Below are 14,941 nucleotides of genomic sequence, written 5' to 3'. Positions count from 1 at the left end.
GGCTCAAGAGATTCATCTCGCGGTTTCCAGACGAGTTATAAATTAGTTTTTTCATTCGTGTCCGAAAACCCCTTCCAACATCCGGTCAAACGTCCGATGTGGCACCCAAAAATTTTCATTTTGCGAACTAAACGGGGCCTAAGTGTACTTTTAAGAGTGAGAAGTGAAAGGTTAGTTGAGTGAAAAGAGAGAGATGATTTGATGGTATGAAGTGAAAGGTTAGTTGAGTGTATGATGATGATAAGTAGTATGGTACGATTATAATAAGATACAAATTAATTTTAGAATTGTATTTATAATGGGATGGAGGAAGCATATTTTGTCATTTAAGAAGCAAAATGATCAGCTTGGACTTATGTACTTTTGTCCCTCCAAAGCCAAAAGACCTCCAAACCAGAATAACAAAGTTTGCACTCTCTGAGTTGAGTGTTGACTCAACAAAAATGTCCCTCCAAATTCCAAAAAACCTCCAAACTCCAAACCAGAATAACCAAGGGGATGCCATTTTCAACCATACCATTTTTTGGTAAAGTTGCTAAAAAAATATCTACGTTTAGTTTGTTGCTAAATTTGGTAAATACATAAGAAATCTTGCCAAAATTTTGGCAATGTTGCCATGTTGCCAAAATTTTGGTATTGCTAAAACTTAGTAAGGTTTATTTTGACTATAATTTAAACATGCCCAAAGTTTCCACTCTCTGAGTTGAGTGTTCGCAACTGATGAATGTGAGGATTAAATAAAAAGCATATAAAACAATAGAGCTATTAACACATAATTATTTTAGTTTTAATTATCATAAACTTGGAAAATAGATTCATTCGATATTTTAGAGCAACTTCTACGTATAAGTTTTTGCATGAAATATAATTTGCAAAGAGTGGTAATGAAAAATGAGGTAAGATATGCTTCTTAATCAGAAAATATCGAAGCTTAAGTGTCAACAGTTAACACCCAATTTTATTATCACAAATCAAGCTAATATGCCTAATTTTGCCAAACATTATTGAGAAATGCCATCTTTTGGGAAGCTTATAATTATCCTTGGATTCGAAGCAAAGGCGAACAAGTTAAGGGCCCCTTTGAATCGTAGGGTAGAGAAAACGGAGGAATAGGAAAAACACAGGATTCTAACAGGAATTGAAATGTAAAACAGAGGATTGCAAAACACAGGAAAAACACAGGAATAGTCGTTTGATTGGAGCACAGGAAAAACGCATGAATCGGATGAGAGAGATAGACTCAAAGGAAATTTTTCAAGAGGTTGAAGCTCTTGCTAAATTTTCTCCAAAATCTACATGCAATGTGCCATTCCATAGGAATTTCATAGGATTTAGAAAGCTTCAATCTTTTAAATTAAAGGATCAAATAGAAAAATTTTCTATAGAATTTGAATCCTATAAAATTTCTACATAAATCCTCTGATTCAAAGTGCCCTAAGATGACTTTTGCAGCACTCCCGTAACCGATTCGCTTTCACACGACACCGCGACGGCTGAACCCAACCCACCACGTTGGCCGCCCACGCCGCGACCTTTCGCCGGCGGCGAACTCCCCGGCGGCGCCGCCACATGACCAGGAACCACTCCCCCAAGTCCCTCGCCGTCCTCCTCCGCGCCCGGATGCACCCCGACCCCGTCTCCCCCGCCCCGCCGCCGCCCGCTCCGACGGCGGCGGCGGCACCCGACCCCGATCCGTCCGCCCCGCCCGCCGCCGCCGCCGTCCGCCACTGGCTCCACGCCTCCGTCTCCTCCTCCGCCTCCACCGCCCTCGACCGCTTCTCCGACGGCTACCGCTCCCTCGACCGCCCCGGCCGCCGCGAGATCCTCCGCTCCCTCGCGGCCGACTACGACGTGCCCCGCGCGCGCGTCCGCGACCTCATGCGGCAGTATCTGAGCGCCGCGGCGGCGGGCGGGGAGGAGGAGGAAGAGGAGCACCCGGAGGCGGGAGGCGGCGGCGGCTCTGCGTCGGCGATGTACCGGATGGAGCGGGGGCTCCGGGAGGCGCTCCGGCCCAAGTACGCCGGGTTCCTCGAGGCCATGAACGCGCAGCCCGGCGGGCTCAAGCTCCTCGCCGTCATCCGCGCCGACCTCCTCGCATTGCTGGGGTGAGAGTGACACTGGAAGTAGTAGAGAAGCTAATAGAATTGGGATAATATTGGAAATGTTCGTCTCCTTGTTTGATATTGATATTGGGGGGCAATTGCCAATTATGCAGGGAGGAGAACTTGCCAGCGCTGCGTGCGCTGGACGGGTACCTGAAGGAGAAGCTCGTGACATGGCTCAGCCCCGCGGCGCTGACCCTCCACCAGATAACTTGGGATGATCCGGCCTCCTTGCTAGAGAAGATTGTGGCATATGAAGTTTGTGATCAGCTCACCTGTTTTGACCTTGCAGTGTGCGCTCCGGTGGCTTGACTGATGATTCGCTTCTGCTTTGGTTTTTTAGGCTGTGCATCCAATTAGGAATTTGATTGACTTGAAGAGAAGGTTGGGCGTCGGTCGCCGTTGCTTTGGGTACTTCCATCCTGCAATACCAGGTTGCTTATTATGGCTTCTTGCCCTTGTGGACTATTACTGATTATTGGTGATGGTTTGATTAAGTGTTGATAACTAGATGCATAACTTGTATTTTCCCCAAATGTTTGAGAGTTTTGTAGGGGGCAAATCAATGCATCAGTTACACTTCTTATACATTTGTAAACAAAAGTGTTTACCTGCTGCAGAACGATTGTTTTGAGTTAGTAACTAGCTTTGTTTGAGTGTTCTCACTATCTTTATTAAAATTAGGAGAACCATTGATCTTCATTGAAGTTGCTCTGCTCAAAGATACTGCCGCATCTATACAGGTTAGTTAAGTTATAGCACAGTACATCTATTTGATTATCCCAATCCATTGCAACTTATTAACTTCTATCATATTAGGAAGTTCTGTGGGATGACCCTCCAACTCCTGAGAGTGAAGCCAGATGTGCATTATTTTACTCAATATCATCAACCCAGGTAAAAAAATTTCTTAGAATTCTGGCAGCAAATAAAGTAATGTGGCAGGTAATTTAGCAACAGTGACAAAATGGTGCTTGCCTGCCAACAAACTGATTGTCTATTGCTATCAGCCAGGCCTATCTGGTATCAATCTGGGAAAATTTCTTCTCAAACGTGTGATTGAAATGTTAAGAAGAGATATGCCTTCAGTACAGGTACCACTTCCAAATTCTGTGATCATTTTTCAACCTTACTGTTGTTTTATGCTTAAGCACTGGCTGTAGCATCAGTTGTAAACTGATAATTCATCATGCTAACTAAGTTTTTTTGCCTGTATTTACTGATAAATCAAAGTCAATATGCTTTGTTTGTTGGCATTTCATACAGATTTTTGCAACTCTTAGTCCAATCCCTGGTTTCATGCAATGGCTTCTTGCTAAGCTGGCATCCCAAATAAAGTTAGCAGAGGCAGAATCACAGGATGGCAGTTTATTAGAAGGAACCAGTTCCACTTTCAGAGAATCCATCCTTTTTCCGGAGGAAGAGAGGATGATACATGATGCGGTGTATGTTCCTTTCATAAAAAAATAGCAAATTGTACTTCACGTAATTTCAACCTTTTTCATATTCTCTGTACTTATATTAAAAAATGTATTTTTGTTTTTTTTTATCTTGACCTTTGTTTTCATTTTCTTTCATAGACTTTGGTTTTCTAAAAAAATCAGTCTCTTAATTCTGGACATGCTGTCTCTTTTTCTTTTGTAGTTAACTCCATTACATGTTCATGTGAAATTTTGATCAGTCAATAGAGGAGTAAAGGTCTGCTTTGTGATTTATAATCATCTGCGCTGCTACTTTTGCTCCAGTGAACATGCTGGTGGAAAAAGTGGAATCAAACTACTGCAAGATATACTGAAATCAAGTCAGTGGGTAAAATCTGACAAATTATCTTCTGCACTGAAATCTCCTTTGATGCGTTTGTGTGCAAGGTATCCAGTAGCATCACTTCTTCTGTGTATTTTTAGAGTATATATTAGTTGCAACTGATAGTCCTTGCATATAATCTATAGGTATCTCGCCAGGGAGAAAAAACGAGGAAAAGCTCTTGATGCTGTTGCAAATTTTCACTTGCAAAATGGAGCAGTAAGTTAGCCACTATGTGCACATTCAGTTTCAAATGCTGATGCTACATAGGGGATTTAGTTTTGTAGGGTATAAAAACCAGAATTTTCTGTCTGCTCTGCTTCTGTGTGAAACTTAGAGTTATAATGACCTCTAGAACCATGTTGTTGTTTCACATGTAAATACAATATTTACCGATCTAAGCATTTCTATGCTATTTCACATTCGAAATTTTCGCTTAGTACCATAGAATGGTCTATTGAAGGAACATCTTTTTGAAACAAGTGGTCTTATCCTTACAGAATAACGCCTTGCTTTTCTGGCAGATGATCGAGAGGATAAACTGGATGGCTGACCAATCAGAGAAGGGCATTCAACAGAGTGGAGGTATCATGGTAAATTATATGTACAGGTACGCTCTTGTTGAACTAATGTTTATCCAGAATCCCAGATGCCTTCAGATGGCGTTCATGGACAATCATGTTTATGTACAATGCCACTCTTTTGTTCAGATTAGAGAATATAGAAGAGTATGCGCTGTCATATTTGGGTACAGGGCTCGCTCATACTTCATCTAACTTGCTCCAATATATCGAGGTATGAAAAGATTTGTGCTTGGAAATTGGCACGGTGGTTTTCTATTTTTCTCTTCTGCCTTTGTTTTCTCGCTGAGATGTTCTGCAACAGCCAAAGGATACATGAGCTGAAGAACACTTTTGGAAATGAAGTTTTTCATCCAGCGAAGGATTATAAGGATATCATTGGATACGGATAATAACTTAATAAGGATATCACACTTCTCCCTGGTCCTTGTGGACTTGAATTCGTCATATAAATTGTTCGTGATAATGTATAGCCGCGTGTACAGTGTACTTCTGTTTCTGATTGGCCTCGCTGCACTGGCAGCATTGTAGCACTAGGAGTAACTAGTAATTAGTTTATCTTGGCCATTCATTCTCTCCTGTTCTGGTAAATGTATCAGGGAATACGGAATACCTAAATACCTAATAGTCATAGTCACAATATCATGCATACCAATGCAAGAAGAAGCACTTACATTTGCACTTATTTGAGACCAGTGATCTCATGCATATGACTTGGTGGATGTATGTCCTGTTTTCCGCGAGCGGATAAATAAATGATTTTAGGTTTACATGGTACACTGAGTTGGGATTCCTCCAAGTGCGGGGCTCAAAACCATAGGTGAAAAGACAACCGTACATATGCAGGCTGATAGTTTTCCTGGGGACTATTCTATTCGTTCGGTTAGTGGCCCAGAAAAAAAATCCTAAATTTTAGTATCTTTTGGACGGTCCCTATTGCAAAAGATTCACATTATAGTACCCTTTCTCTCTTGCGACGTGAATCCGTGTGTTCCCCGCTCATGTCGCTGCCATTATCTTCCCCATGGGTGGATCTAGAAATAGATTATAGGAGCTCATCGTCTTCTTCCTTCTTTCTTACCTTTCCTGTTCTCTTAATGGTGATCTACCGCGGGTAGGGGGGTTTGAGTGCCCCCTCCCCTCCCAAAACCCACACTAAGATCTACCCCTGCTCTTCCTCACCCTGTCCTACGTTGTTTATTCTCTCTTGCGACGTGTATCTATGTGGCCTCTGTTCGTGTTCATACCATTCTCGCCTCCACTCACGTGCAAGTTGAGCCCTGTCATATTGGCCTCCTCCCATTGCTCCTCCTTCCAAAGCCAAGTGATGATATGGTGCCCTAACTGTCGATCTTTCTCATCTTTGATAATTTGCAATGTTGGAGACACCACCACCATTCTCTATCTCCTCACTACTCTCGATCCCATGTCCCCCCATCCCCCCACTGATCCACTCACACCCACCCCTCCCCCCCTCCCCTCCCCCCCCCAAAAAAAAATAATTATAATATAAAATGCGACATCTTATCTGTAAGCAGCAAATATGATATTAATCCACCACAGAATAATACTTCCAACTTCCCCATACAATTATTGAAGTTAAATATGGTACGCTTGCATATAGATGTTGCAAGCAAGATATATTAGGCCCTGCCTCACCACAATAGAAATGCTAAGCTAGCTAGGTGGAATCATTTTTTAAAGGTATTTGTAATTGGCGTGTGCACTGAGATGTGTTAGGATCTTATTCAATTTCTCTTTGCACAAGGCACACTGCTGGATAGTAGCGGTCTAGTTCCAGAAACAAACGCTGAAGCCATTAGGGTGGCTAGGTCAAGAGGGGTACAAACAATCATTGCAACAGGAAAGGTAAAGCTAACTTTGTTCTACTCAGGTAATTTTGTAATTAAAGAGAAGTTTGTTTCCTGTCTCAATGTTAACTAATTTCCATGTTATTTTTTGGAAACAGTCCCGCGCTGCAGTTATTGAAGTTCTTGGCAAGGTTAATTTAGTTGGCACATGTGTCGTTTCAAAATTGTCTCCAGGAGTATTTCTTCAGGTTAGCTGGGTGCAATAGCTTGGCACTTTTCTATGCTAGCAGGGTTTGTAAGTTTTTTTTTTCTATTCCTCTATATGCTTGCAGGGTTTGTTAGTTTAAGGCGAGGGGGCCAAAAGTTATATCAAAAGAATTTGGATATAGAAGTGTGCAGAGAGGTAAGCTGCACAAACACTATTGATTAACATGTTTTTAAACTCTTGTCCGCCATTATTGTAATTAAGGTTGGTGCTCTTGGCATTTCAGGCGCTTCTATACTCTCTGGAGCACAGAGTTGCCCTGGTGGCCTTCAGCCAGGACGACTGCTACACAACGTTTGATGATAATCCTCTGGTGGACTTTTTCCTGGTGTACCACGAACCAAAGGTGCGGCGGCATGTATTTCTCTTACGAATGATTTTCCTTTTTTTTTATTACTAGTAAAACAAATTCGTGCATTGCAACCCAATACATACAAAAATTAGACTATGTTTCAAAAACAATTAGACTTCATATCATCGCTAGATGACAAAAGAAACTATGCACCATGCGGATAGCTAAAGCCTAAGAGCATCTCCCAGAGAGGGCCAAACATGTTCCTAAAAATTAACTTTTGGGATTTTGGTTAAAACTAGGTCTCCAACAGACTGTCGATCATGGTCCTAAAATTTACCCATATCTAAAATCGGTGCCAATCTCATCAGAATTTGGGAAGCGGTACACCCTCCCAATCACACAAATCGCGCCATTTTTTTACTTCACCTCTAGCAATTTGAACTGTTTACTGACTACGGCTTGAAAGAACACTTATAAAACTCTTGGCCTCTGTTCATGTTCATACCGTTCTCTTCCCCACTCGCGTGCGGGGTGAGCCCTATCAGATTGGCCTCCTCCCATTGGCCATTGCTCCTCCATCCAAAGCCGAGTGACGACATGGTGCCCCAACTGTCGACCTTCCCCGTCTTCGACAATTTGCATTGTAGGAGACACCACCACCATCCTCTATCTCCTCACTACTCTCGATCCCATGTCCCCCCATCCCCCCACTAATCTACTCACACCCACCCCCTCTCCCCCTCCCCCCTCCCCCCCCCCCAAAAAATTGTAATATAAAATGCGACATCTTAGCTGTAAGCAACTAATATGATATTAATCCATCACAGATAGTATTTCCAACTTCCACATACAATTATTGAAGTTTAAATATGTTACGCTTGAATATAGATGCTGCAAGCAAGATATATTAGGCCATGCCACACCACAATAGAAACGCTAAGCCAGCTAGGTGGAATCATTTTCTAGAGGTATTTGTAAATGGCTTGTGCCACGCTGCTTTCGTCGTTGCTCGAGCCGATAACGTCGGCTACCACCTTTGTCACCTCGCAGCCGTTGGAGAGCGCGAAACCAAGAGGCCGACAAGTTGGAGCATCTCTTTATCGTTTTCTCCATCGCCTAGTGCCATGACCTGGTTAAATGAAACGGGAAGAAAATGTAAGTACCTTTACTAACATGTATAGCGAATTAATCATTGTGCTGGTAAAAGTAAGATGACAGGATTAGGTACCTCATTTGGACTAGCCCAAAGTGATTCCAACAGAATTTTTACCCCGTTTCCTTTGGAAGTCCCGAGCGGCACAACTTCAAGCACATCACTCTGTGCCTGAATGAGAATGACATGTGCCTTTCCATCAACCCTCCTCGCCCAGTGTGGCCTCAGCATAGACGAGATCACTTCCCGAGTTTCTAAGAACACAAACTTCTGCATTTTTCCCTTATAGCAAATGAAGCAATATGATGATAGAAGAAATGAAATGCTTAGACTTCTAATAAAGTTCAAGCATTTCATTTCTTCTATCACCATATTGCTTCATTTGTTATAATGGAAAAATGCAGAAGTTTGTGTTCTTAGAAACTCCGGAAGCGATCTCGTCTATGCTGAGGCCACACTGGGCAAGGAGGGTTGATGGAATGGCACAGGTCATTCTCATTCAGGCACAGAGTGATGTGCTTGAAGTTGTACCGCTCAGGACTTCCAAAGGAAACGGGGTAAAAATTATGTTGGAATCACTTTGTGCTAGTCCAGATGAGGTACCTAATCCTGTCATCTTACTTTTACTAGCACAGTGAATAACTCGCTATACATGTTAGTAAAGGTACTTACATTTTCTTCCCAATTCATTTAACCAGGTCATGGCACTAGGCGATGGAGAAAACGATAAAGAGATGCTCCAACTTGCCGACCTCTTGGTGTTGTGCTCTCCAATGGCTGCGAGGTGACAAAGGCGGTAGCCGACTTCATCGGCGTGAGCAACGACGAAAGCGGCATGGCACAGGCCATTTACAAATACCTCTAGAAAATGATTCCACCTAGCTGGCTTAGCATTTGTATTGTGGTGAGGCAGGGCCTACTATATCTTGCTTGCAGCATCTATATGCAAGCGTACCATATTTAAACATCAATAATTGTACGTGGAAGTTGGAAATAGTATTATGTGGTGGATTAATATCATATTTGCTACTTACAGCTAATATGTCGCATTTTATATTATAATATATATATATATATATATATATATATATATATATATATATATATATATATATATATATATATATATATATATATATATATATATATATATATATATTTGTGGGGGGGGGGGAGGGGGTGGGTGTGAGTGGATCATTGGGGGGATGGGGAGACATGGGATCCAGAGTAGTGAGGAGATAGAGGGTGGTGGTGGTGTCTCCCACAATGCAAATTGTCAAAGACGGGGAAGATCGACAGTTGGGGCACCATGTCGTCACTTGGCTTTGGCAGGAGGAGCAATGGGAGGAGGCCAATCTGACAGGGCTCACCCCGCACGCGAGTGGGAGAGAAAATGGTTTGAACATGAACGGAGGCCAAGAGTTTCATAAGTGTTCTTTCAAGCCGTAGTCAGTAAACAGTTCAAATTGCTAGAGGTGAAGTAAAAAAAAACAAGAGCCAAGAGTTTCCACCACAAATGCATACCAACAGATGTATGAATAATTCTTTTACTATGCATTCCACCTACTTATTTCTACTGATACTATTTTGCACATCAACAATGATATAAGATATCCTAAATTAACTTTGCATTAATTTGATAGTAGAGAAAAGGAAACAAGGTCAAACAAAATGATCATATCATCACAGATTCATCATTCATCACAGCATACCATCCTAAATTTTAAATCTAATCATCCAAGAGATGACACTCTGGATTGGGAAGATCCACGGAGAAGAAAAGAAAAGAGTTGTTGCTATGAAAATACCTCAAACAGAATCAGTAGCAGCACACGTCGTCGTCGGGGATGTCATGGTTATAGATACCACATACCTAATAGTAGTTGACTAAGCTCAGCAGGGTCCACCATATACTAAGTCTTATACGGAATCATACCTCGTATATAGAAGAAGTTCCGGATAAGGAAGGACGAATAGAGTTCTATTTGGAAACGACAAGGACTATCAGATTGTATCCATATTGATCTCCCTAGTTCTACTTGGACAAGGGGACACCTATGGGTATAAATAGACCCCCTAGGAGGATGGGGAGGGGAGACACGAAGACATATACAGTGATATAGACCAATACAAGCCAACACACGCCAAGACAAGCCGTCAGATATCGACATCAGAGATAAGTCTAGACAAGCCCTAGATGGTGTTTGCGGAGGCCGACAAGAGGGATCTAGCGCTATCTCTGATCTCGCCGAGTGCGGATTTGAGGAGGAAGACTACCACGTCGTCGACTACGTGATGGTATTCCAAGCCGCCAAGTCGACGACGGTTAGATAGGTTATCCCAAATATTGTACTGGTGTGGTTATGATGAATAAAAGCAACATTGGCTTCAGCCAACAGGAGTAGGGCTATTACCTGTCAGATAAGGGGCTCGAACTTGTATAAAAATCCTTGTCTCCATCTCTTTTACTTCAATCTTGTATATACCATAGTACTAACGATCCCCATACTATGCAAAATACTGTAGTCACGGTACCACCCGTCGATAGGGGCAACCTGGAAGTAGCAGCACACGTCGTCGTCGGGGCGACCTGGATGGATGGTTGACGGCGACCTGCACTGAGGTCGGCGGTGCCTTGGACGGGCGGCTGCCGGCGCTCCAGATAGAGAGCCGGTGCCCCCTGGACGGATGACAAGCAGCGACCTGGGCGGCCGAACGCGATCTAAACGAAGGCCGGTGGTCCCCTGGATGGGCAGCCGTCGGAGCCTTGGACGGAGGGTCAGGGGTAACCTGGATAGGCAGCCGACTGCGCTCTGGACGGAGCTGGTCCGAGGAGACCCAAAAACCCTGAATACGGCGGTGTGGGCACTGGTTCTTCACGAGAAAGAAAACAGCGCGAGAAGGGGAAATTGAAGGCGCGAGAAAGGGAAAGGAAGTGGGTGGAAAAAATAAGTTGGCGCGGACCTATAAAAAAATAGCGCGATTTGTGTGATTGGGAGGGCGTACCGCTTCCCAAATTCTGATGAGATTGGCACCGATTTTAGGAGGGGGTAAATTTTAGGATCGTGATTGATAGCCTGTTGAAGACCTAGTTTTAACCAAAATCCCAAAAGTTAATTTTTAGGAACCTGTTTGGCCCTCTCTTAGAGATGCTCTTAGGCTTTAACTATGCGCACGGTGCAGAGTTTCTTTTGTCCTCTAACGAGGATATGAAGTCTTTTTTTTTTGAAACATAGCCTAATTTTTATATGTATTGGGTTTCGTTGTAATGCACGAAATTGTTTTATTTGTAATAAAAAAAAGGAAAATCATTCGTAAGTGACGTACGTGCCGCCGAACCACGTACGTGCCGCCGCACCTTTGGTTCGTGGTCCACAAGGAAAAAGTCCGCCAGAGGATTATCATCAAGCGTTGTGTAGCAGTCATCCTGGCTGAAGACCACCAGGGCAACTCTGTGCTCCAAGAGAGTATAGAAGCGCCTGAAATGCCAAGAGCACCAACCTTAATTACAATGGCAGACAAGAGTTTAAAAACATGTTAATCTCTGCACACTTCATATCCAAATTCTTTTGATATAACTTTTGGCCCCCCTCGCCTTAAACTAACAACCCCTGCTAGCATATGGAGGAATAAAAAAAAAACTTACAAACCCTTCTAGCATAGAAAAGGGCCAAGCTATTGCACCCAGCTAACCTGAAGAAATACTCCTGGAGACGATTCTGAAACATTACCACCTGTGCCAGATAAATTAACCTTGCCAAGAACTTCAATAACTACAGGGCGGGACTGTTTCCAAAAATAACATGGAAATTAGTTAACATTGAGACAGGAAACAAACTTCTCTCTAATTAGCATTAGAGCAGGTACAATAGTAGGTTATAAGCCAGCTGCAAACATATTTTAAGAAGATAAATCAGGAGAGAGAAGAGCAGCGGGCTACAGATTTGTAGCCAGCTGTAGCACGGACTTCAAGACGCAGTGTGTCTATGACAGGTGGGACTAGGTATTAATAGTGTAGTATGTAACTATTGTATGAATGAACTATTATATTGGCTATATATGAATTGGAGCTAGTAGTTGGCTATACTATTGAACTTGCTCTTACCTTTCCTGTCACGATGATTGTTTGTACCCCTCTTGACCTGGCCACCCTTATGATTGTTTGCAAAGAGATTGAATAAGATCCTAACACATCTCAGTGGAAAGATAAATTGAATAAGAAAACATACCATCCATATCACAAAAAATGTACTTAGCTTGAACTTGGGTTGATAAAACATGCCGGCTCCCTCGTGGACATTGGCCAAATGTCCTGTACATATTTGAGCAAGCAATACCAAGCTGGGGTTAGTTAATTACCAGCCATCAGACAGGCATACAAGAAAAAAAAAATCATGTGACATAATTACAAGCACACAAGAAAAAAAAAATCAAGAAATACAACTACTTTTTAAATTTACTCATGTTTTGTATAATACGTACACTATTGAAGATCCGCCATTAACTCATATATATGCATGCATGCTCTTACTACACATGTATATAATATACTCATAGACTCAGTATAATAATATTTATGCAGATACTCCATTCGAAAAAGTAAGTATATATATACGCATAGACTCAGTATAATAATATATACACAGATACTCCATTCTAAAATGTACAAATACTCCATTCTAGAAAATATGGGCCTGTTTAGATCAATTTGCTGCGGCAAAATTTTTTGGCAAAAGTTTCGGTGGCAAAAGATTTGGCATTGGAATTTTACAAGTTGGTGTTTATTTACATGATAAAATTTTCTCATTTTTCCATTAATTGCATCTTATTAGTTACTGCTGCCTCTCTCATGCACTCTACCAATCTCTCAGGCACGAGGCCTGACTTTTTTTTTTTTGCCAAATTTGCTACTATGGACTCTCAAATGACAAATGCTTGTCTATTTTTTGCTACTAGTGTTTACATCCATTTTGCCAAAAAAGTGGTCCAAAATGGTAAAACTTTTGCCATTTTAGAGGATCTAAACAGGCCATATGTACAAGTACTCCATTCTAAAAATTATATATGTACATGAAAACTCTTCTAGAAAAAAGTATATATACCTATTTTTCCGCCAATAATATATATACACACATACTCCCTTCTAAAGTATGTACATATACTCTCATCTTAGAAAGAATTTATGCAGACTCTTGTAAAAAAAGTATGTATATATATTTCCAAATGCGTCGTTCAAATAAATGTATGTATATATACTCATATTTTATTGATATACACATACTTATTACTCCATTAGTCCCAAAATATAAGCATTTTTAGCACAGTGACAAGTCAAACATTTTTTAACTTTGACTATTAATAAAAAAATAAAAAAGATCAATCATGTAAAATTAATGTTACTAGATTTATTATTAAACAAATTATCATAGTATGCAACTCTTTTTATTTAAAACATTTTATTTTTATAGATATTGTTGGTCAAAATAACATCTCAAAGACCATATCAAAGTTTAAAAATGCTTATATTTTCGGACGGAGGGAGTAGGTCATTTTATTTATTTATTTTGCTTAGAGAACATACTCTAGTACATACGCTAAGAGAACATACTCTAGTACATACGCCCATATAATAGTATGAACCTATGCATGCATACTCGCAGTTTCACTAATATGTGCTCATACGGCCGGCCGATAAAAATTTATATATGTACGTCTTCATACTCATTAGGTATATACTCCCTCCGTTTCTAAATATTTAACGTTGTTGACTTTTTTAAACATGTTTGACCATTCGTCTTATTAAAAAAAGCAATTATTAATTCTTTTCCTATCATTTGATTTATTGTTAAATATACTTTTATATATACATACACTTTTACATATTTCATAAATTTTTTTTAATAAGACGAATAGTCAAACATATGGTAAAAAGTCAACGGTGTCAAACATTTAGAAACGGAAGGAGTATATAGATATATGCATACTCCAAATATAATATTGCTTAGGTATACATACGGCCGGTATTAGTACATATGCATATATATACGGCCGATAAAAAGAAATAAATTGGGTATTCAACAATATTTTTTCCAATGCATATGCATATGCAGGTGGAAGCGAGAGATCGAGAGAGAGAAGTGTACCTGCTGATCCGGGGAGCGAGTTCCAACCAACTGCCCTCGCGATCGCCGTGCGCGGCTTGACGAGAGAGCGGGACGTCGTCCTTCGTCTCGCGTCGGAGCTCGCTGCCATGCGCGCGCGGGTACGTTGTTGACGAGCAGGCGGCCGACGTCCACGGCTCGCGTCGGAGCTCGCCGCCGGCCATGGCCTCCTCCTAGCTCGCTGCTCTTGTCTCTCTGGTGCGCCATGTCTCTCCCTAGCTAGCTAGCTCTCGACTCGACGGACTCAACAGGTGAGATATGGCCAACTATACTGTGATCATGATCCTCTCAGCTGGCTCGATCGATGCACAAGACATGGTAAGAGCTCTCTCTCTCTCGGCTGAAGCTTCTGCTCTAAATTAAGGAAGGGTTGATGTTAGCTGGCAACCGCTTGATTGTTCAGTCTGACTGCGTGGAGGTTGTCGAGATCATGGGCAATTAATGGTGGTTTTACAGCTAAGGTCTTGTTTAGTTCGTGAAAAAGAAAATTTTTTGGTGTCACATCAGATATTTGACCAGATGTAGGAAGGGGTTTTCGGACACGAATGAAAAAACTAATTTCATAGCTCGCCTGGAAACCGCGAGACGAATCTTTTGAGCCTAATTAATCCGTCATTAGCTGTCACGACCGAGAAAATTGTCTTTTGCCGAACGCTAGTGTATTAATCCCCGTCCTAGGAAAAGCCGGGGTACACCAAACAAACATGATACAAAAGGCACATCTTTATTATATCGATAATATTTACATTATTACAAAGGCTCTTCAGGCC

At 41.6% G+C, this 14,941-nt stretch overlaps 1 protein-coding gene and 1 long non-coding RNA gene across 4 annotated transcripts; one reads left to right on the top strand and one right to left on the bottom strand.

The window, feature by feature from the left end:
• Positions 1-1,441: 1,441 nt before the first annotated feature.
• On the top strand, positions 1,442-7,054 carry LOC4346967 (uncharacterized). Of its 3 annotated transcripts, XR_010735098.1 has the most exons (15): positions 1,442-2,105; positions 2,216-2,360; positions 2,446-2,536; positions 2,787-2,845; positions 2,922-2,999; positions 3,113-3,196; positions 3,369-3,547; positions 3,848-3,970; positions 4,052-4,124; positions 4,430-4,515; positions 4,616-4,700; positions 6,255-6,355; positions 6,456-6,545; positions 6,630-6,700; positions 6,789-7,054. XR_010735098.1 is itself a non-coding variant. In XM_015795666.3 (12 exons), exons 1-12 carry the CDS (start codon positions 1,570-1,572, stop codon positions 4,803-4,805), a joined length of 1,554 nt encoding a protein of 517 aa, XP_015651152.1. In that variant the 5' UTR covers positions 1,442-1,569; the 3' UTR covers positions 4,806-5,171. The 3 variants fall into 3 exon arrangements, 2 of the variants coding, with proteins under 2 accessions (XP_015651152.1, XP_066160374.1); XM_015795666.3 differs by lacking the exons at positions 6,255-6,355; positions 6,456-6,545; positions 6,630-6,700; positions 6,789-7,054 and adding an exon at positions 4,791-5,171; XM_066304277.1 differs by lacking the exons at positions 6,255-6,355; positions 6,456-6,545; positions 6,630-6,700; positions 6,789-7,054 and adding an exon at positions 4,791-5,171 and having other exon boundaries at positions 3,336-3,547.
• A 4,301-nt stretch (positions 7,055-11,355) lies between these two features.
• On the bottom strand, positions 11,356-14,301 carry LOC112936455 (uncharacterized). The gene is made up of 5 exons (XR_003238658.2): positions 14,154-14,301; positions 12,240-12,322; positions 12,116-12,161; positions 11,704-11,796; positions 11,356-11,489 (listed from the first exon to the last, which is right to left on the bottom strand). It is a non-coding gene; the product is annotated as an uncharacterized lncRNA (long non-coding RNA).
• Positions 14,302-14,941: the final 640 nt, after the last annotated feature.

Source organism: Oryza sativa, chromosome 9 (genome assembly GCF_034140825.1).
Source record: "Oryza sativa Japonica Group chromosome 9, ASM3414082v1".
Lineage (NCBI taxonomy): Eukaryota > Viridiplantae > Streptophyta > Magnoliopsida > Poales > Poaceae > Oryza > Oryza sativa.
Note: the sequence above shows the minus strand (reverse complement) of the source record. Positions and strands in the feature narration are given on the sequence as shown.